This window comes from Archocentrus centrarchus, chromosome 6 (genome assembly GCF_007364275.1).
Source record: "Archocentrus centrarchus isolate MPI-CPG fArcCen1 chromosome 6, fArcCen1, whole genome shotgun sequence".
Classification (NCBI taxonomy): domain Eukaryota; kingdom Metazoa; phylum Chordata; class Actinopteri; order Cichliformes; family Cichlidae; genus Archocentrus; species Archocentrus centrarchus.
In genome coordinates, this window is record NC_044351.1 from 31064306 (window position 1) to 31085825 (window position 21520).

The window sequence follows — 21520 nt, forward strand, 5'->3', positions numbered from 1 at the left end:
TAAAGAGATTTGGACATTTGAACTTTTTTTTTTTCATGATCCAGAAGCGTGCTGAAGAAATTAGACAGCTTGTCAAACCAAAAAAAAAAAAAAAAACCTGTGTAAATGTCTGATTTTTGATAATTTGTAGCACCACAGGCAACAGCTTGAGTTGGTGCCCTGAAGTAGTAAAAGCTACTTAAACTATTCCACTCATCCAGCAAACAGTCTTCTCAGTGTAATCAGTCTTCACACAAACACTTGCCCTCCCTACCAATGCTGAAATTTTTAGAATAGGTAATCTAACTGTTTTAACACCATTAACACTGTGCTGCTGTTACTGCTGCTCACATTCACTCTGCACTCATTTATTTCTAAAGTCTAAAATACATCTTTTATTGAAATTATGATTAGTAATATATAAAGGCTTCTATGTTACAAACACTCCAGAGTGATATTAGAATATATAATTAAATGTAGCACTGTATAAAGGTAGTAATTGACCAAGGTGTTAATTTACCTTCTTGTTATTTACAGATAACATGACAATGTTAATTGTCAATGTAAACAGGAAAAAAAAAAAGATAATTATCAAAGAGTCAGCACTGAGGAGGATGTCGGTCTTCGTTGTGATGGTATGAACACAGGAACAGATGACAGAAACCCCTCCTCCTGCCTTCAGTTCCTCCCTCCATCCATCCTTCCCTACATCCCTTCCTCCCTTCCTCCCTCACCACCTGGAGCCAGTGAGCTGTGACACCAGAGGGAGGAAGGGAGTGATGATGAAGGGACAAGGGAATGAAGAGCGAGAGAGAGAGGGGACCACAGAGGGCTAGATGGAGGAGAAAAGGAAGGAAGGTGGGAGGAGAGATAAACCAAGTGTTAGTTTTGACCAAATCAAGTTCATTAATTTGGAGATGTAAAAAAAAAACAAAAAAAAAACTCTTTTTAAGGTGGAAATTTAAATATATTTCATGGTAACATATTTACATAATGGTAACAACTGGGAGCTGCTCAGTAAAGCCAAAGTGATTCTGTACTTTTTGGCCCTAAGCCAACATGGTATCTCTGTCGAATGTGGTTATGTTTTATCAGTGCCACTTGTCAGAACACACAAACCTATTAAAAACAGAGTCCATGCAGTCATGCATGCACTCAGTCTGTTTTGCTGTTGTATACGTTTCTCTAACTGCTATGACACTGTTAAAATAAAATGTTTGCTCTTTGTTAGTCTCCATAACCTGCCATTGTTGGTTTTATTGACTGCATGAATACGTAGACAGAATTGTTGGTGTGTTTCTGCCTGTGTGTGTGTGTGTGTGTGTGTGTGTGTGTGTGTGTGTGTGTGTGTGTGTGTGTGTATGTGTGTGTGTGTGTGTGTGTGTGAGTGTGTGTGTTTCAAGGCTGGGAGCATAGTGGTCCCCTGGAGAGCTCATTTTGTCGTCTTCTCGCTTGATTTACCTTCTTCTTCTTCTGCTGTTTATTACCAGTCATTACAAGCTGTTTGGAAACCTAATAGGACACACTGACAAATAGTCTGGGAGAGACCCAACTAGGATAGATATCGGAACACAAAATAATGAGTGAGAGTGTGTGTGTGTGTGTGTGTGTGTGTGTGTGTGTGTTGTGTTGTGTTTGATGCCTGTCAGGATATTTACACATGCAGCTTCAGCTTTCTTAACTCATGTATAGAAGTTGTCTGCTTTGTATGGGTGATGTCTTTCTTAGCCATTTCTGTGTGTTGCATCTATGGGCAAGGATATATAGCGTACCCTACCTGCAGCACCCCCTTTACATTCCCCTCCCCTCTTTTTCCTCCTCAAGTCGTCCAGGTGTGGCTGCACCAGCTGCTAACAACAACAGGACCATTTCACTCTCTCTCTCTCACTCTCTCTCTCTCTCTCTCACACACACACACACACACACACACACACACACACACACACACACACACACACACACACACACACACACACACACACACACACACACCTCTCTCTCTCTCTCTCTTTCTCTCTCTCTCTGCTGGCTAATTGTCACAAGACAAACAAGGCGCTTTGCCTTTATGCGCTTCATAAACAGGGGCCAAGCAACAATTAACTCCCTGCTTAATTCACTAACTATTCTGAATTCATTTTCTCCTGTGACAGGCACATCTGTCACAGCTGGTAGCGATTGAGTGTGTGCATGTGCGTTTGCTAGGCCTGCGTAGTAATGCAGTGTGGTTTTTGCCTTTAAACAGGCTACACCGAGGTGGATTACTACAGTGTGTGAGTAGGATAAAGTACCACAGGTGAATGCCTCGGCGGCAACTTTGTGCGGTGTGTTTGTGTAAGACAGAGACACAAAGAAATAGATGGAGAGAGGGACAGCAGAGTGTGTGAACTATGAAAATGTGTGCGTCTTTAGTGATGCGTCACGGTTATGTTTGCTTCTGCATTTATGTGTTGAGGTGCAGGAGGGGGACGCGGCTCTGGGAGGTTGACCTGTAATCTGTTCAAAAGAGAGCACAACACGAAGGTTGCAGGATATTAGAATAGAATGCCTTTATTGTCATTATACAGGATGTACAATGAGATTGGAGATTACAGCTTGAAATAAGTCATACAAAGCAAACCTGAGACAGAAAGATTTTTAAAAAATGTTTTCTTGATCTAAACTATTTTCAGGAATGTGTGGGTTTGCATAAACTGATTTTCTGATGGGTTTCTGATTCTCAGGGTAGCTTGTTGGTGCCTGTTTGATTTGGACAAATAAATATTTCAGCCATATATTCAGATAAATTGATTGTAATCTACTCAGAATGTTTGAAAAAAAATTTACAGAAAGAAATAAATTTACAAATTTATTTTGTATTTTCTCAATTCTGCTTTGTGATGTGGATCCAGTGGTAGTAAATGCAAAATATAATCTAGCTTGCTGTGTTTCTGCTTTACTGTTATCACATGTAACTTCTCACATTGTGATGCTTTACCAAATGCAGGCTGGTCAGCACAGATCACCTACTTGCTACTGTTCCACCATTTTGGGGTTGAGCAAGGATAGACAGATGTTACTACTTCTTTTTTTTTTTTTTTTTCCAAAGGATTCAAGGATTTTCTTAAGCATTTCTGTTTTTGGGGCAGTCTTTAATCCATCTGGGTTTGAAGTTTGAAAATCACTTTTTCTTTTCCTCAGCTGAAGGCCGATGTTTCATTGAAGTGTACTTTGCTTGTGAGAGCTTCTGTCTTCTCAAGGTGGAAATTTGTAAAGAAAGCTCTAATTGCATGTACTACGTAGGGAGTTGAGGAAACAGTGTAAGGTTTGTTTGCAAGTCCTAACTTCTCTTGGAACTGCTGTTGAACTTGTATGATACTGTGAAAAACATGTCATCTGAGCTACCATCATCGCTGCCATCCTCTGGTAATGAGAATAGATTGTATTTCCTCCTAAAACAATGGAAATAAGGCACCAGTTAGATTTCACTCACACTGTGAATTTGAGCTCTGTCTGTCCCTGAATCTAAAAAAAACATGAACAGATGTTTGTATAAAGGAAATTTAAATGTATGTGCTATAAAAAAAATATAACCATCATAAAAAGTAACGCTATGCTAAATATAGGACAAAAACTGAAGGAAGCATTATATAATGTAACAAAAAGGAAAACACGAGAGAGTTGGATAGAATAGAGGAACAAACAGTAAAAAGTGATACTGTACATTGCCAGAATGACACAGTAAGTGAGAAGCAAAAATAGTGGTGATTACAGATCAATAGAGTGAAATTCATACTGATGGCAAACCACAGGAGAGGAAACAGACTGATGCAGAGATAGAAACTGCAGAAGGCTTGGAGGGAGCAGGTGAGGGAGAGACAAGTGAACGCAGATCAATATGAAATGAAATGTGGAGAAAGTGGAGGCGTGGAAGGGTGGATCAAGATGACTAAAGCCGGAGACGGAAGGAGAATGTGTCAGAGGAGAGAGACGGGAGAGGATGAGAGTGATTTCTGGCAGATTTTGGCTCACACTTAGTCCTCTTGCCGAGCAGCTGGACTTCATTAGTGGCTGGTGTTAATTACTGGGACTGTACGCATGCACACACACACACACACACACACACACACACACACACACACACACACATAAAGGCACATGAACACACACTAGTAGATGCTCACACATATGCACACACTCACACAGCCTGTGATTCAGGGTCACCTTGCTCGCCTTGTTTGAACCAGCAGAGGGAGGGGAAGATGGTGCCAGACAGACAAAAAAACAGAAATCGAGGGAGTACACACACACACACACACACACACACTGTCAGTCCACTGTGGGCGTTTTGTATGTTATTAATGCAGCTGCATTGTAAGCAGCTGGTAGATGGACTGTAGTTTACTCAGGCAATGGTTGAACACAAACATGTTTACAGAGTATGGCATGCATCTGTAGAAGACTAAGCAGAGGTGTAGAGGGCAGATACAAAAAACTGACAGTACAGTTTATGACTGTGGGGAAAACTATGAATATAGAGGTGGATAACGTTGGATATCTTTATGTGGCGGCACAATCAGGTTTCACAAGGTATACATTTAATTGTAATACTTAGAGTGCCACCACAGTAATGGTTAAAATACTACAATGCAAGACACGAGACACAGGAAACTGTTTCATTATGGCATTCAATTATTTTCACTTTCTAGTCATCTCCAAGTGAGACACTTGAAAAATCAAGACTCTAAGCTCCTCAGTGGCACCAGTTTTATTTGAAAATGGAGAGTCTTCCAGACAGCAGCGTTTCCGTTTTGGCCTTCGTGTTGAAATAAAACAGAGTTGTGTATCTTTTCAGAACCTGACAATTGTCAAATCCGAGTTTGAGAAATTTTGATTATAGGTATGTTGTGCACCAGCTGATCCCCTACTGTGCAGGCACCTGTAACAGTGTTACAGGTGATTCCAGCAAAGGTTTCTGAAGTAGTAGCTTCCAAACATTCAGTTATCGAGGGGAAACATTTTGGGCCAACGTGACCATAAGCAAGTGTGACCATCTCCATAAAAGCTGAAGTTTTGGCTGTTTGATTGGTTGTATGTGTTAACACAATGCCACAGTGGACATCCCAGGAAATTCACCCCAATGTCAAACTGTGCACTGCTCTGAGAAACTTCTGGAACAATGTCGTTAGGACAGTGTGTGTGTGTGTGTGTGTGTGTGTGTGTGTGTGTGTGTGTGTGTGTGTGTGTTTCATAGTATTTGGAGAAAACCAAACACAGCATCTCAGCACAAACACCATAACTGATCTCGCTGGTGTAGTGAACTCCTCTGTATATCAAAGTATTCTAGAGTCCAATGTGAGGCCATCTGTCCGACAGCTAAAGCTTGGCTCAAAGTGGCTCATGCAACAGGACAATGATCCCAAGCACAGCACCAAATCTAGAACAGAATGGATGAAAAAGAAAAGAATCAAGACGCTGCAGTGGCCCAGTCACAGTCCAGAACTCCCCAAGTCCAATTTAAATGCTGCGGTAGGGCCTTAATATAGCTGTGTCTATACTAATGCCTGTAAACCTCAATGAACTGATTACATTTTGTAAAGAGGAATGGACCAGAATTTCTCCACAGTGATGTGAGAGACCAATAAAGTCATGCAGAAAACGATTACTTGAAGTTATTGCTGTTAAAGGTGGTTCTACAAGCTACTGAATCATGGAGTATGCTCAGTTTTTCACGTGACTCCATAGAGTCCTGTAAAAACTTCCCTTTACACATGACTCTATATATGCCATGAAAAATTTAACAGCTTTAATTAACTAAAATTAAGTCAGTGCAATGCTAAATTTACCTCCCGTGTTTTTGGTGTTGAAGTGTTAAGCCTGTCACTTCATGCACATGTAGTAAAGACTTAAACTGCCTTTATCAATCAGGCTGGATTCATTAATGGCTTCTTAGGCTCATTAGACATCATGAAGGCTACGATGACATATTGAAAGTGATTGTCTTTATGTTTGATATACAAACTGTATGCTTGTGCCTGCAGCCAGATGTTCTACAGATGACAGTGATGAGATGACGGTGGTGGAGAAAGCACAATATGTGCAAAACTATATTCTGAGAGCATAAAAAGCGGTTCCTTAAGGTCACTACCACCTGAGATCATAAGTAATATATAGGCTTCACAGCTCTCTGTTGATTCAGACTCCAGAATCACGTTTCACTCAAAATACAGTTCCAGGAGCGAAAGAGAGGATGGTTTAAAACAGCATAGCATGAGGTGGGGTGCTAAGCCATGCTGGGAGAGGTTGAAGGGTTTTCTTTGACTCATAATTACATGGTAGAATACAGAAGAAGGCAGGAGTGAGCACAAGGAAGAGAGAAAGGTTGCTACACCGTCGCTCTTATCTTTCGTCTCTAAACAGATGTCGACCAGGCTGTTCTCTTTATTGCAGTACAAAGGCCTTCTGACAAAAACACACACACAGCCAAGGATGCACATCATCCTGGATAAATCAATGCATTCTGGTTTCAGTAATTTCCCAAGGTGCTTTGGTAACACCCCCCACCCCCCCACCCCCTGGGTGAGCAAGGTGACAAAGCCAGCCGCAAAGGAATCTCTTACTTTATGCCCTCCTTTTTTTTAAGTCCTTGTTTTCTTTCTTTCTAATCTTTCTTTCCATTATAGCTTTCAGCATAATTACCTTTCACTGTACTTTGTGTGCATTCACGGAATATGCAATCTTACTACACAATGATGTATAACTATTTTAACCATTGGCGATGAGAGATTAATCTGCCCCATCATTGTCATTTTAATTTAAAAGAGAAGCCCATAGGGTTGTTTATTTCTATTATTTTAAAACTCATTCTTTCTGCAATTTTTGTGGCATTATTTTTATATTTCTGCCTTCTCTTTTCTACTTTGTTTACCTGAAAAACTGTCACCCACGATGATAACACAATGTCCATGTGAGTTATTTAAATTAGCAGACGTGGGCAGCAGTTCAAAGATCTGGAAGATCCTCCGTTTTTTTGCCTCAACAAATAATGGCATTCAGAGCATTGCACACGATGTAGTAAATATGCTCTAAAATTTTAATTTGAGTTCCTGTATTCTGTAGTAAAAAAAATCTGTTAAGGCTTTTGATACTGATGTGTATCCGCAATGCCCTACACAGCATAAAACATCTCACCTGCAGCGCTCTATCACCTGGGTATATTCTGTGCTCTGCAAAGACTTCGAAAGCTGGTAGTATACTGCATGTTTGTAGACTGAATACAGAACGGGGGTGCAGACACTGCGTTAACCCCGCACCCACAACATAATAGCAGTTGCAGTCATTATGCTAATCTTGTTCTGTTGTGTGATTTGCCACTTACTGTAGTTTAGGTTGGATTAGTAATTTTCAGAACTTTTTTTGTCTTAACTTTTATGACCCTTTGTTCTCTCCTCCTCTAACGGCTCTCTCCTTCCCCAACAACCCCTCTCTACTTCCTCATCTCATGTTCTCTGTCTCTCTTCATCCTTGTATCTCTCCTGGATGAGAGACACTCATTTGTGACAGAGCCAACCTGCTAATGGTGGATGGCAAGAAACAAAATTGGTCATGCCAAATATACACACACACACACACACCCACGCGCACGCAGCATTTGTACGTACAAACATGCAGATCCATCTAGAAATGCGCAGACAGAGACATTCTCCTATGTAGCCACATACACATGCATTCCCAGGTATAAACACACACGCGCACACTCACACGGACACACATCAGTGCATGGATACACAACACATTCACACTAATGTATTCGCATAAAACTCTGTATACTCCCTGCTGCATTGCTCCTGGTGCTGGGCTCCCTCTCTGCTCTGCGCCGTGCCTCCTCCTCCTCTTCGTCCTCCTCCCCCACCACCTCCTTCTCCTTCTCCCAGTACATCTGGCACGCTCAGCTGCTGAGGAGCGCCATAATTATCCCGCCGGAGACGCACATACTCGCACACACATACGCACACTCTGCGACGAAAGCTCACACACACTTGTCTTCGGCGATCCACGCCGCTCCCTGCTGCTCTTCGTCACTACCGGGGCTTCATTAGAGTGTGTGTGTGTGTGTGTGTATGTGTGAGAAAGTACGTGTGTGTGTGTTGATGCATGGTGCTTTTGGAAGCTATCCAGATGTTTTTTCTTTTATAGTTGAGGAGTCGGGCGTGTCCTAGATGCAACTGCCCTGCTCCTGGATGCTCTGTGTTTTGAGTTGTCTCCCTTTTTCACATGTAACATGGTTCTCTCCCGATTCATAAGACTGTCCAGTCTAATTTAGCCATCATGTAGCAGACAGCAAGGAGGCAGTTTACAGTCATTCTGCAATGGAGCTAGGACCGTGTTGTGGTAAAGAAAAGGGAACATGGATACTGGGACATGCACATTACTCATAATTGTCTAAAGTTGTGCCATTAAGAAACTATTTGTATTCATAGATCTACAGGAAATATGTAGAAATTGACAAATTCCCCACTCACACTTCCTCTCCGCAGTATTAATTGCAGGGCTGTTTTTAGTCTGTCTGGTGTCACATTCTAATTACTGGTCTGTTACAGGTAAAGGAAAGGCTCAGGTCGGAGTGCTCCTGTCCGTGGTGGGTGGTTACGTGTGTGTGTGTGTGTGTGTGTGTGTGTGTGTGTGTGTGTGTGTGTGTGTGTGTGTGTGTGTGTGTGTGTGTGTGTGTGTGTATGACACAAAAAAGACAGGAAAAGAGTGAAAGTGTGTGAATGGGTGAGTACAGTGTGATTGGTAGTAATTGTGTGTACTATAACTGTGTGTGTGTATGTGTGTTTATAGTATGATTGGCATTCAGTGTGTAAGCGCGTGTGGGTGTGTGTTTGTGAGCATGGTCTGGCAGTGCCCGCTGTGGCTGCTCAGAGTGGTGCTGTAGGTTTGATTCCCGGTGCCACTTTGTGTCAGACTAACCACAGAGCCAAAAGCAATTGAGCTTTGTGAAAAGCGTCTGGAAACACCTCCCGCCATTCCACTTTCAATTGGAGCTTTTAGTGCCACAGGAAGCACAGGAATAAAGCACCTGCATCAGTCACATAGATCGGTGCTAAAGACCAATCAGGTGACAAGCTTTGACTCTGTATGTCACTGAGACAATAAGCCACTTGAGCCTGTTGATTGCACTGTTTCCAGAACAGCTGCTTTCAGTACCTTTACCTAACCCCCTTTTTCACTTGTTTAGAAATGAATGCACAGGTCCTCATTAAATTGTGGTTATATGCCATATAATAAAGTCTTATAATTGTTTATTAATCATGTGATAAAAAGACGTTGGCCTGCTTGCTCCTATGTAGGTGCTTTTATTGTTTACTTCTTATAGGCTGGTTTAACTTACATGATTTCTATTTGCCTTTCTGCTTGGCCAAAACCTGGAGCTTTCTCTCCCATTGACCTGCAGAGATGTGTCGTTCACGCTGAGTGGACGCACAGGGCATCTGACTCCTTTTGTTAGTTGATAGTTTAAGTTAAATAGAAACAAGACGGCTGCATCTTCAATAATGCTGCCTGAAGAAACGAGAGTAAGAATAAAAAATGAATGTTATGAAGCTGCAGACAGGTAGAATTTATGGAATAACTATGATTACATGCACACTATTCTAGCCTTATATCAGTTTCAATCATATTCAGGAAATTACTTTTATTTGGAACACAAAGAAATGTGATTTGTGTATACATAATAAATACCAGTATCCTGATAACTCCCATGTGTTTGTGCAGGCAACACAAATCAGCAATATAATTTACATTCACATTTACAACCTTGAAATTTGAATGTGGGCATAGAAAAAAAAAAGCTGCGTATCAAGTTGCCAAAACGAATGCCACCAATCAGATATTTGCAGCAAAAAAATACATGTAACATGTCCTCCTCCACTGTCCAAAATCATGCATGTTTGGTGGTGATTCAAAATCGCCCGTAAGTGTGAATGCGTCATCTAATATGGGAATTCTCATAAACCTGATTTAAAACCAGGAGACTCCATGCAAACACAGCAGATATGGTCCGTTATATCTCAGTCTCAGTGGTGCAGTTTTGTGCTGTAGTTAGTCCAAATAATTTTGGGCTATAGTCTGTCTTAGTTAATCTTATTACCACACAATAAGATCATCAACATCCGTAATTTTGCTGTTGATGTGTTTTTTTTTTTTCCCTTCAGCTTCAAGAAGTACAGAACCAGCAGGGTTCCAGCATCTTACAGCTCCACCTGTACTCCATCTCTGCCTACACGTGTGACTACAAATGCATTTTTATACCATCACTATTGATTATACCATATGTGGGTTAAACTGGTTATACATCTAAGCAAAGAATATCTCACATGCAGTGATGTGAAATCCCCAATCACATAATGAGAGGCTATGGGACTGATTGAATGGCCTGGTATAGTTGGCTTCTGTTTCTCTGTCCTCTTTGTCTTTAATCCCCGCTGCTCCCTCCTACACTCCATCATCCTATCCCTCCCCACCAACCCCATCACTACTTCCCTCTATTCATTGTCTGTCCACTTCCCCTGAGGTAACAGGTTTACCCGTGAGATTCACTGGACTGTCTCTCTCTCTTTCCCCCGCTCTCTTTCTCTCGTACTCACAGCGCTAGAGGCCTAGGTAGAAGTGTAATTTCCCCAGTGTTCTCCCTAACCTGGAATATCTGACACTGTGACACCAGAAAAGGAAGGGAGTCTGTGTGTGTGTGTGTGTGTGTGTTTGTGTGCGTAAACCCATGTGTACACGGGCAAATGGGAAATTTTTTCAAGGAGGTTCAAAAGGGTTTTCAGTTTATTTTTTTTTCTTTGTGAGCCCTTACAGGAACTGCCTGGTTTCCACAATGGGGCCAAACAGGACTAGCCAGGGCTTTAGGGGTAAATGACAGACATTATTGTTGTTATTACATGGTCAGACAGTCTAAGGTTTAGTGCATCTACAGTATGCAAAGGTATATCTGTCTTATAATTGTGTCAGCACAATTATAAAAATACCAGAAATGGTGGAAAAGAACTCAAAATGCTCAGAGTTTGGATGGTAAAAAAAAAAAAATAGGAATGAATGCATCACTATGATTGTATGGTGCAGTCTCAAGTGGCTCTGTTGCCTTTAAAATGGAAGGTTTGATTTGAAACTTGCTTTTAATAAAAGTTAGGTTTTTAGTCATGGAGGAAAGACTGAGACTTTTTTTTTCGGAAAGTATTGTACTGTATGCGCACGTCTGCAAACTTTAACATTTTTAGTATAGGAAGAGAGTTTAGAGTTTAGTATAGGAAGAGAGAATTTCCAAGAGGGAAATTGAATCCCAAGCAAGAGCCGAGTTTGAACGTCAAAACTGGTTAATATACACTGTGGTGGTCCTGACTTCATGTAGAGAAAGACAGTGTGTGTGTTGTCAGTTATCTTTCCGTGCTTAATATTTGATTCTAGATTATGCTGCAGTGTTTAAAAAAAAAAACAAAAAAAAAAAAACCCGTACCAATCACAGAGTCTGTTTTTGTTTTCTCTATCTTATCTTTACTAATCTGAAGTAATTACTGTTCCTTTTATCAGCGTCTTTCTGTCCAGCTGTCCATCCGTCACTGTATTGCCTGCAGACAGTGCTGGCTCCCTGACTAAAGTTTGGACAAATGGCTGTTGGATCGATAGCTTCCCACCAGCAATATTTGGTATCAATGCATGTCCTCCTCATTACCGCAGCAGGCTGCCCTCTCCATGGACCTGAATTATTCATACACACAAACAGGCACAAATAACGCAAGTACACACACACACACACACATACACGCATACATGCTGCATCAGAGAAGAAACTGGCCTTTTGCTTTCTCTCTGCATCTCCAGTCCTTCTTTCCTAGCTCTCTGTTTCCATTCTGTCTTTCCCTGGTTCTCTTCAGGCCGCAGTAGAAGAACAGCAGACCGAGCATCAGCCCCGCCTCCCCGTTTCTGTCTCTTCTGTAACCTCTTACTCACCCAGATGCTTACTCATAGATACTTGCCGCGTTCAGCATATTTTCTTGCCTTTGTGCTGTGTCTTTTATTGTACTTTCTAATAATACCACTCAGAGCACACCATTACTTTTTAAAACAAGTGGTTCCAGGTAAATGCATCTTTAATAACTTTACTGTTGCCACAGAAAAGTGGTTTTGCAGTTTGTTATACTATAGCTTTTGATGAGATTGTCTAATATGTTGTATGTAATTGCATGTTTTGTTCACCCACTTATTGTATCTGTCAGGCAGAGATGTAACACCACTTAGCAAATAGGATATTAATATGACAACAACAATATTAAAAAGCTCTTGAGTGAACTATTCATTCACTGGACTGTAGGTACAAATAGTATTAATGTACATCTCATTTTTTCCATTTCTCAGATGTCCTTTTGGTTTCATGTAATCATACTGTTTCTACACCTTGCCTGCTGTCTTTAATTGTTCAAACAATCATCTCCTATAATATGATCATAAAGTTTAATACCCTGGTGCTGTTGTAGCTGTTAGTCACTTAATGTTGTAATGTAATGTCTACAAATGGTTTTTAATGATGCTGCCTTGGTGTGTGCATTTGTGTGTGCGGTCCCTGTAGGCCAATCATGTCTTCTCTGTGAGAGGAAATTCTACATTGCAGAATACATAAAAACTGGCAAAACGCCCCACGCGCACACACACACACACACACACACACACACACACACACACACACACACACACACACACACACACACACACACACACACACACGCGCACGCCTTTCATTTCATTGATGAACCTGTTGGCACAAAAATGCACGCAAACATATTTCCACCACACTTAAGATGAAAGATACATGCGAGTTTAAAGCTGTCACAGGCTTTTGAGCCAAACTGCGGCACACCGTACGCCACCAGCGACCACGACAGACACGCAGATTTTGTGCCTCGCTCCCAAGACATGCTTGACTTTGGACCAGATGTCAGGAGTTCTCCTGCTGTAATTAATCTGAACCTCATCCCTATGTATGTGTGTTTTATATAGAACTGTCAAAGGTAGGTTGGGTCAGGGTGCACTTTTAAATAATTTCTTTTCATGGTAGGCTGATGCCCATAATTGGTTTCATGTTATCATCAGATGTTGGCATTGTGCAGTGTTCACCATCAGTTGTGTTATAAATGGTGCATAATCCAGCAGTGAAGTGCAAGTTCTGCCTTTTTAGTATGTGAGGCAGCATCTCAGCCTGACTCTGGGGCTGAATTCAGATGAGATATCTGCATGTATGTATTTGTGTGTGCGTATGTGCGTAGGTGGGGGGCAGTGTGCCCTGAGGCGCTCAGTCCTTAGCGGTTAGCTAACGGGGCGCAGAGCGACCCTCATCCTCGCCCTGATCGATGTGGTGTGTATGTATGTGTGGGCGTGTAAAGGTGTGTGTGTATGTGTGTCTCGTTAGCAGGAAGCAGAGGAGAGTCCAGGGACCCCTGCATTCCCTGCCCAGGGACACACACAGGTCCCAGCACCTGGACCAAACATACACATGTACACACACTCGCACATATAGTGCACAGCTGCACACATTCACTCACACCGATGCAGATGCACACTCTAGACAGACACAACTTACCATCTCCCTCTCTCTTCCTCTCATTTTCTCCGTCTGTCACTCTCACACACACTTTCTGCCCGAGACACAGACTCACACACCATGCATACAGATTGAGTACACACAGCAGTCCCAGCGCGCTGCAGTAACACTAAGCTTAAAGTACAGACATGGCCTGTAACACAAACACATCCACTGCTGAAGACAATGCTTCTGAGGGTTTTCACTGTGGAAAACAAAAAGAAGAGATACATTTAAAGCGATGCAGTGACAATGTTAAAAGTGTTTCTTTATTATTCATCAATTGCACAGAATCATGTGCTCAGTGTGTGTGTGTGTTTGTATATAGTTTTTTTTTTTTTCTCTTTAAGGCCAGTGTGTTCAAGCATGTGTATGTGCACCCATTCATTAACTACTTTGGTCAGATATTAGCACCCTCTGTCAAACAGAGAGCAGGCAAGCGGGCAGACATCAGGGTGGCAAATTTTGCCCAGCTGTGTATGTGTGTGTGTGTGTGTGTATTGACTCACCAGATGGACCGTGAAACTGTTGATGTGGAAAGGTATGGTGGGTGCAAGAGGGGTGTGCGCGTGTATTTAAATAGGGCTGCGGATGTTCAAACATCACAAGAGTGTGAAAGCGGTCTATCTCATTGTCAAGGACACCTTTAATTACAACAGCAGGGGTTCCTCTGTGTGTGTGTGTGTGTGTGTGTGTGTGTGTGTGTGTGTGTGTGTGTGTGTGTGTGTGGGTGTGTGTGTGTGTGTGTGTGTGTGTGGGTGGGTGCGTGTGAGGAGGTTATTGCTGATTAATGAAATACATTTGTCGGTGAGAAGATCAGCTTCACTTTGACAGATCTGTGTTTGTGTTTCAAAGTGTTTGCCTATACTTAATAAACAATAAGTGTAAACTTAATAAGTATTTGCTGCTGTGTTGTAAAACATAAAATAGTAGTTAAACCAGTACGCACTTTAAACAAGATGGTGTTTTTATGTATACACGTCAGTTCTTCCCTGGTAAATGGACTGCAGTCATAGCAATTTTTCATCCTGGTGGTCAGAGTGCTTTACAGTGTTTCTGTCTCATTCTCTCTCTCTCACACACACACACACACACACACACACACACACACACACACACACACACACACACACACACACACACACACACACACACACCGATGGCGGCAGAGCTGCTGTGGAAGGTGTTCGCTTGTAATCGGGCGCAACTTCAGGTTCAGCCACCAAACCTGCCTGTAGTGGACAAACCATTCCAGCACCTGAGACCACAGCTGGCCCTTTTCAGTTTTTGTCCTCCCTTCCTCCTCCTCTGAGCCCCACCCACTCTCCTCTCCCCCTCCTCTTCTCTGCAGGAGGAGCTGGAAATTGGGAGGGTTTATGAGTTGGCCGTCCAACTGCTGAAAGGGTGGGCACCTATGGGGACCCTCACAGCAGCAAACTGACACATGCACACACTAGCGCACACACTGCATACCCAGAGCCAGAGCCCAGGGAGTGTGTGCAGAGAGCAGCTGTAAGGCCAGTGGACTGTTACTGTAGTTCTTTGTTCAGCCCTGGCTCGGCTCCACTGCCTCCCCCCCCCCTTTCATTTTCCCTCTAGCTGTCTTCCCCATCTTTTATTTTTTTCTCTCCTTTTTTTGTCCTTAATATGTTTCTTTTCTGCTTTATGCTAATTTTACCCTGCATTATTTGTTTTTGTCTCCCCACAGGTTTTGTAAAAATATTAAAATCTTTAAAAAAATGCTACTAAAATGCAAATACACAATTGCGAGATTTTTCTAGTTGATGTCATCCATTGTTAATTCAGCAAATGTCTTCTTTCTGAAAGTTTTTACTGGTCAACAAGCAGTGTTAGTCTGGAAGAACTGGGTTAACTGAGTTAACATAAGCTTAAAAAGGCAAAGAAAAAAGATACTAAAACTTCTCTCTTTGATTGACATGTACCATCTGGGAAATGCAGTGAAATACATCACCACAATGGCTGCTTATCCTTAATAACCTTCAAAATATATATAAAAAAAAGTTTTTAACATATCAAAGAAATCTAAATCCAGTAGTTTCAGACACACACACACACACACACAAGTCCAAAGTCTTACAAGAGAGACAGACAAAGAGAATTACAATGCCAGATACAGAGATGCATGTATTTCAGTTTTACACAGCCAACTTTTGGTATATAACCAAGATCAAGCTGCTTTTTGTCGGCTTGTCACTGTTGCGATTCCCTCACATACTGTGTTTGTGTGTGTGTGTGTGTGTGTGTGTGTGTGTGTGTGTGCCCGTGCACATGTGTGCATGTCAGCCTCGTTCTCTGTGTTTTTGCATGTTGGTGTGTAACGTGCCCTCCCCAGTGAGTCTGTACTTGGGCTTAACAGACATATCAGTCACGTGTGCACATTTTTCTTGTGTCAGTGTGTCTTGGTGTGTCATGCCGGTTTCTGAAGTGAGGGGATGAAAGAAAGCATCTTCTGTCGCCACGGCGATCAGGCTAATTACAGCAGCTTAAGTGCTTTACCCACGGTCATCACACACTGTCAAAATACACCACTGAGCTTGAGTGTGTGTGTTTTAATTTTTAAAGGCCATGAAAGCTTGCTTTTAACCAGCTCAGCTGTACTTTAGTGCTGTGTGTGTGTGTGTGTGTGTGTGTGTGTGTGTGTGTGTGTGTGTGTGTGTGTGTGTGTGTGTGTGTGTGTGTGTGTGTGTGTGACTGCATGCAAATGCGCACACACATTTGTAAACACTCATCTCTGGGAGGGGGTTGAAGGCACCTGATGCTTCTTCTTCTTCTTCTTTTTTTTTGTGCCATTTAAATGCCTCTTACTACATGGTTATTTTTTTACCCACTATCTTCTCTTTTCTTCTCCTTTCACTTTTGCAACAACTGAGTAACAAATCCCTGGTCCTGCAGTATGTCTGTTATGTGTAGATTTGTCTGCTTTAATTCAAAAATGCCAAATACACCATATACATGGGGGCATTGTGTACTGCTTTGTGTGCATGTACATTCCTTTGTGAGTGGATAAATTAATTACTTTGGGAGTGTATGAGTGTGTGTACCTGTGTACTGAGGGTTTTTGGGTTATATGGTGCTTGTGGAGCCCTAATGGAGTGTGGAGTGTGTGTTTACGTGCTCCCAGGCTGCTGTTTATCGCTTAGCGAGCTGGAACTAATTTACTAATTGAGTTTTGAGTTGGGAAGGAACGACAGCAAGAGTGGGAGAGAGAGAGAAGGATGGAGATATACACTTGGGGCTTCTGAAAAAGTCTTGCATGTTTCTTCAGAAAAATGGAGGGAGAGATGAGAGTTTTGTTGTAAAAATTTTGACTTTTTGCAGGTTGCGTGACTCTGGTCTCGCTTTCAAACACACTTGGAATCCTTTTCAGTGCCATTTGGCATCCTCTGTATGTGTATGTATATGTCTGTTTGGTAGCTGACTGGCAGCTGTGAAGGCCTGCTGGTGGATTATAAAGAAGCCTGACATTTCCCACACTTCCAACACCATTTCCCCATAAGGAAAGTGGAGGGCCTGAGCACTTCATGAATAGTAGAGAAAGGGATAAATAATGAGTTAACATGCTTTCATTGTGCAGCTTTAAAGGTCTGGTTACAAAGTTTACTGTTACATATGAACTAAAAAGCCCAATTGGTAGAAATAAATTTACCTTCTGCAAATAATCTGTAAAGATGAACTCCCACTCCATCTTACATTATGTGCCCTTTTTAGTACACAGCAAAAATAAAGGAAGTTTCCGCAAGTGAGCCAGCTAATGATGTAGTTCTAGAAAACAAAGGAGCCAATATGTCAGAATCTAGGAACTTTTTAAAATATCTTTAGACAAACATAAGGAATAGATCGTTGAGTCAAATGAAATAAATGGGACTGGGAAAAGGAAATATAAAAGATGGACAAGGTGTTGGGGGTAATCAGAGGAACAATAGGTAAAGGCACTATGGGGGACAGCAAAAAAAGGGGGGGGGGGGCACTTACTGAATGATGGAAAGGTCTTGGGTGGTGCCATGTGGGGGTTCATGTCAGTCCCAGCTGCCTTTCTCCTCGTATTTTACCATTACCCACCTGGATACTGACAAAAGACTCCTACAAAGGTTTAGGATGGTGGATCTGATGTTTTGGGCTGTAATGAGTTTTTTCCCCTCAACATCACAGATCACTGATTTTCTGCAAGGAATAATTTGTTGAGATAATCACACACAAAAACGTGCACATGTTTTATCCATCCATCCATTTTCTTCCACTTATCCAGGGGGCCGGGTCGCAGAGGGCAGCAGCCTAAGCAGACCTCCCTCTCCCCAGCCACATCCTCCAGCTTGGGGACCCCAAGGTGTTCCCAGGCCAGCCGAGAGATATAATCTCCATGTGTACATGCTTTATTTTAAATATCATAACGGCCTTTATTTTTGTAAAGTGAGTCACATCAGGTGTGTGCTTTGTGCCTTGTCTACATGCACACTACAGTAGAGTACAGCTTGTTAATGTTTGTTTTGGAGCTCTTTGGAACCCATGCAACACAAACACACTGGCATTCACTCCGAATACGGGAAGCAAGGATGAGTGCAGTGCGACGCATCATAAACATCCTTTTGTTTTAAGCTGGATCGTTTCGTGTCAGGTAGTTTTCCTCTTGTGAAACATCCCTTTGTAAAGAGATGCTTGGATGAAAATGTGAATACTGTAGCGAAGGCACGCGTGCACAGAGGCAAATGAACAAAAAAATCCATCAATTTACTGGTTTAAAGACTCATGATTTATTGGATTGGGGATTTTATTATTCTCAGAATACTAAAAATTTGATTCCGTATCACCTGAAATTTTATATGGGATTGTGGTATGAAAAATATATGAATTACATTGGGCACTTCTGTTTAATCGTTGTGACTGGACACCAAATAAGAGAACAGGAGTGTAAAACTGTTGTGAACACATTTTGCATTATGTGAGCGAGGACCTTTTGTCTGCTTTGAAAATGATGTTCCACTGTGTTTCCGCATTAAAACAGTCTCCTGAGCATCAGTTACTGGGAGAGCATGGTGGGGATTTTTTTTTTTCAGAGAATGATTTTTATGATAAATCTTCCTCTTTTTCCCTCTTGATCTGTTTTGCCTTTATCCCCAATCCTCCCTCCATAACCCCCCTCCCTCTCTCTCTCAGTGGTCCTCCTGTTCTCCTCATCTCTCCTCCCCCGCCTCCCTCCATCTCTCCATCCCTCCTAGGGAGAGCAAATCCCTCTTTTCCTAGGTAGGAGTGTAGGGAGGAGTGTTAAGGCTTAGATCTCGGCCCCCCGCATCGTCCCTTCATCAGGTCCCCCTCTGGTCCTCCCACCCTTCCTTCCTCACACCATCCATCCATTACTTCTCTATCTATTTATTCTCTTATTAAATTATGGTTTTATGCTTCTCTCCTTCCCTCTTACACGGCCTCCTCTTGTCTTTCTCATCACATTCACATTTACATTTAAATTTTTCCATTGAGGAGATGTTCTTATATAGCATGACTCACAATTTTTGGAGTAGAATAATCTTCAAGCCCTGCGTCATCTACTAGCACATACTCATTAAATTGAAAACTCAGATTTCAGTAAATTAAGTAGCTTATTGAAAGAGTTCAAAGCTACTCATTTTTTATTCTTTCCTCTTTCTTTCTTTATTTCATATATTGATTTCCTCTACCACTTTTACCCTGTCCCCCCAACTCTCCCTTTTCTTTGTGTTAAATCTCCTCTTGTACCCCACCCCAGTTATTGTCAAACACAGAATAACCATCCTATCTTTGCGTCCGCCTCCTCACCGGTCCTCCTTTGCGTTCTCCTGTCCTTCCACAGACTGTGCAGCACCTCTTCCTACATGCTTTCATTCCTGCACTTTTTCAGGGGGTCTGCCAGTCATTAGGATTTCTTTTCTTTGTTGTTTCCCTCATACTCGGTCATTCGTTTCTCTGTGCACTGTCTCTATGGCCCTTTTACCTGCCACTTTTAAAGAAATGTCGCTTCCCAGTTGAAGGCCTCGTTTAAGGAAAGGGTGTTTAAATTAAAGGGAACGACCGAAGACTGAGAAAAGAGGGGACGCAGAGTCCATGGGGAGCTGTGGTGCATACTGTGTCCTCATACCATTATAAAATACAATCTGGTCTCCCGACCTGTGCGGTATATTATCTCTTTCTACACTGTTTGGTGTAACTCTGTACCTTCAGTGTAGGAATGTATTCAAAAGCGCTTTAAACAAGCCTTCATTTAACATTTGACTCACTAGGCATCAGTAAAGGCTTGGCAGTTGAATGGCAAAAAAAAAAAAGAAAGAAAGAAAGTAATGTTATGCAATTCTGAGAGTTTTAATATATTTTTACATATTTGAAAATATTTATTTATTATGACATCCTCTTTAATTATTCTGTACCAACCTTTTCCTTAAAGAGGGCTTGTTCTATACTGCGACAATGGTGGATGCTCTTATTGAAAATGGCCAAAGCTTCAATAGGCCATTTTTAATAGGGGGGCTGCAGCCTGTCCCAGCTGACATAGGGCGAGAGGCAGGGTACACCCTGTACAGGTCGCCAGCCTGTCACAGGGCCAACACAGAGAGACAGACAACATCCACAACATCTCATTCACACCTATGGGCAATTTAGAATGGCCAATTAACCTATCCCCAGTTAATGCACGTCTTTGGACTGTGGGAGGAAACCGGAGTACCCGGAGGAAACCCACGCAGACACGGGGAAAACATGCAAAGGGGGTTCGAACCCACGTAACACAGAGGTTATATACTGTATATTATGTTTTGCATGGATAATATGGTTAGTATATTTGATGTAGAAGGACTTCTGAAAAGCTGACAGGGTGTTATTTTCTGCAAACAAAGGGCTGACAGTTGCCCAATAGTGCTGGATCCTTCTCCTTGTATTGAAACAAGTTATAAACAACAGGTAACTTTTACAAGAAAATGTGTAAGAAAGAGAATGTGAGTTAAGGACAAAATTCACCCTCTAACTGTCTCTACCACTTTTTCAAGCTTGTATCCCTCTCCCCAAACATTTATCCATCTTTCCTACCTTCCCTCTTGCTATATCCCACTCTCTGTGAGGTGGTGGATGGATTACCCATGTGTGGTATCAAGGCAGCTCCCTAAGCTACACACACGCACCAACACAACAGCGCTGGTGTGTGTTTGTGCATGTGTTATGGTTGTGTTAGCATGCTGTGCTGGTGTGTCCAGGGCTGCTGTGGATTAAACAGACTTTTCTGTCTCCTGCCTTGGAAAAACACCCACACAGTTACACTGTACACACAAAAGGGCAAAAGCTTACTAGAGGTCTCATATAAGAAATAACCCAGCTTACATGGGGCTAAGCACACGTGCACATGCACGCACACATGCACAATCTGCACCAGAGTTCACCTGAAGCCAAAAAATGAACACGTGTGCACACTCATCTACATGTAGAGAGCATGAACACACACAACACTGCACTATATGAAAGTTCTCACTACCCCCCACCCCCCCACATCATCTCTCTCTTTCTCTCTCTCACTCATATGCGCATGCACGCACACACACACACACGCACGCACACTTTTCCCAATTTATTGGTCCAGATCTCCTGGTGTGCAAGGTGTGTGACTGAGGAGTTAGAGGCAAATGCCAGGCAGGGAGACAGAGATGGAAGAATGCACCCCCTACTATGTTTTGAATGGACCAGTCCACACCACCGGCCTCTGGGGGCCCCTTCATTGCTGCACCACCTCTCTGTCTCGTGCTCTCTCTCCCTCTTTCTCCCTGTTCCACCATTTAATCTATTACTTCACACTTGTCTCTGTCTCTTTTTGCTTTCACTTTTTTTTTTTAACTCCCCATAATTGTTTCTTTTCGTGTGACTTTTGTCACTTTTCATCTGCGTTTTGTTTTTTGTTCA

The 21520-nt window shown here is 42.2% G+C and overlaps 1 protein-coding gene across 4 annotated transcripts in view; it reads left to right on the top strand.

The window, feature by feature from the left end:
* znf423 (zinc finger protein 423) overlaps positions 1-21520 on the top strand; it is a 141067-nt gene that overhangs the window by 85014 nt on the left and 34533 nt on the right. Inside the window, exon 19 of one of the 4 annotated variants that reach the window (XM_030732010.1) lies at positions 517-1022. The exons of the other annotated variants lie outside the window; for them this stretch is intronic. Within the exon in view, the coding sequence (XP_030587870.1) occupies positions 517-620 (104 nt within the window). The 3' untranslated portion in view covers positions 621-1022. Of the gene's footprint in view, positions 1-516; positions 1023-21520 lie in introns of those variants that run through there. 4 annotated transcript variants of the gene reach the window in all.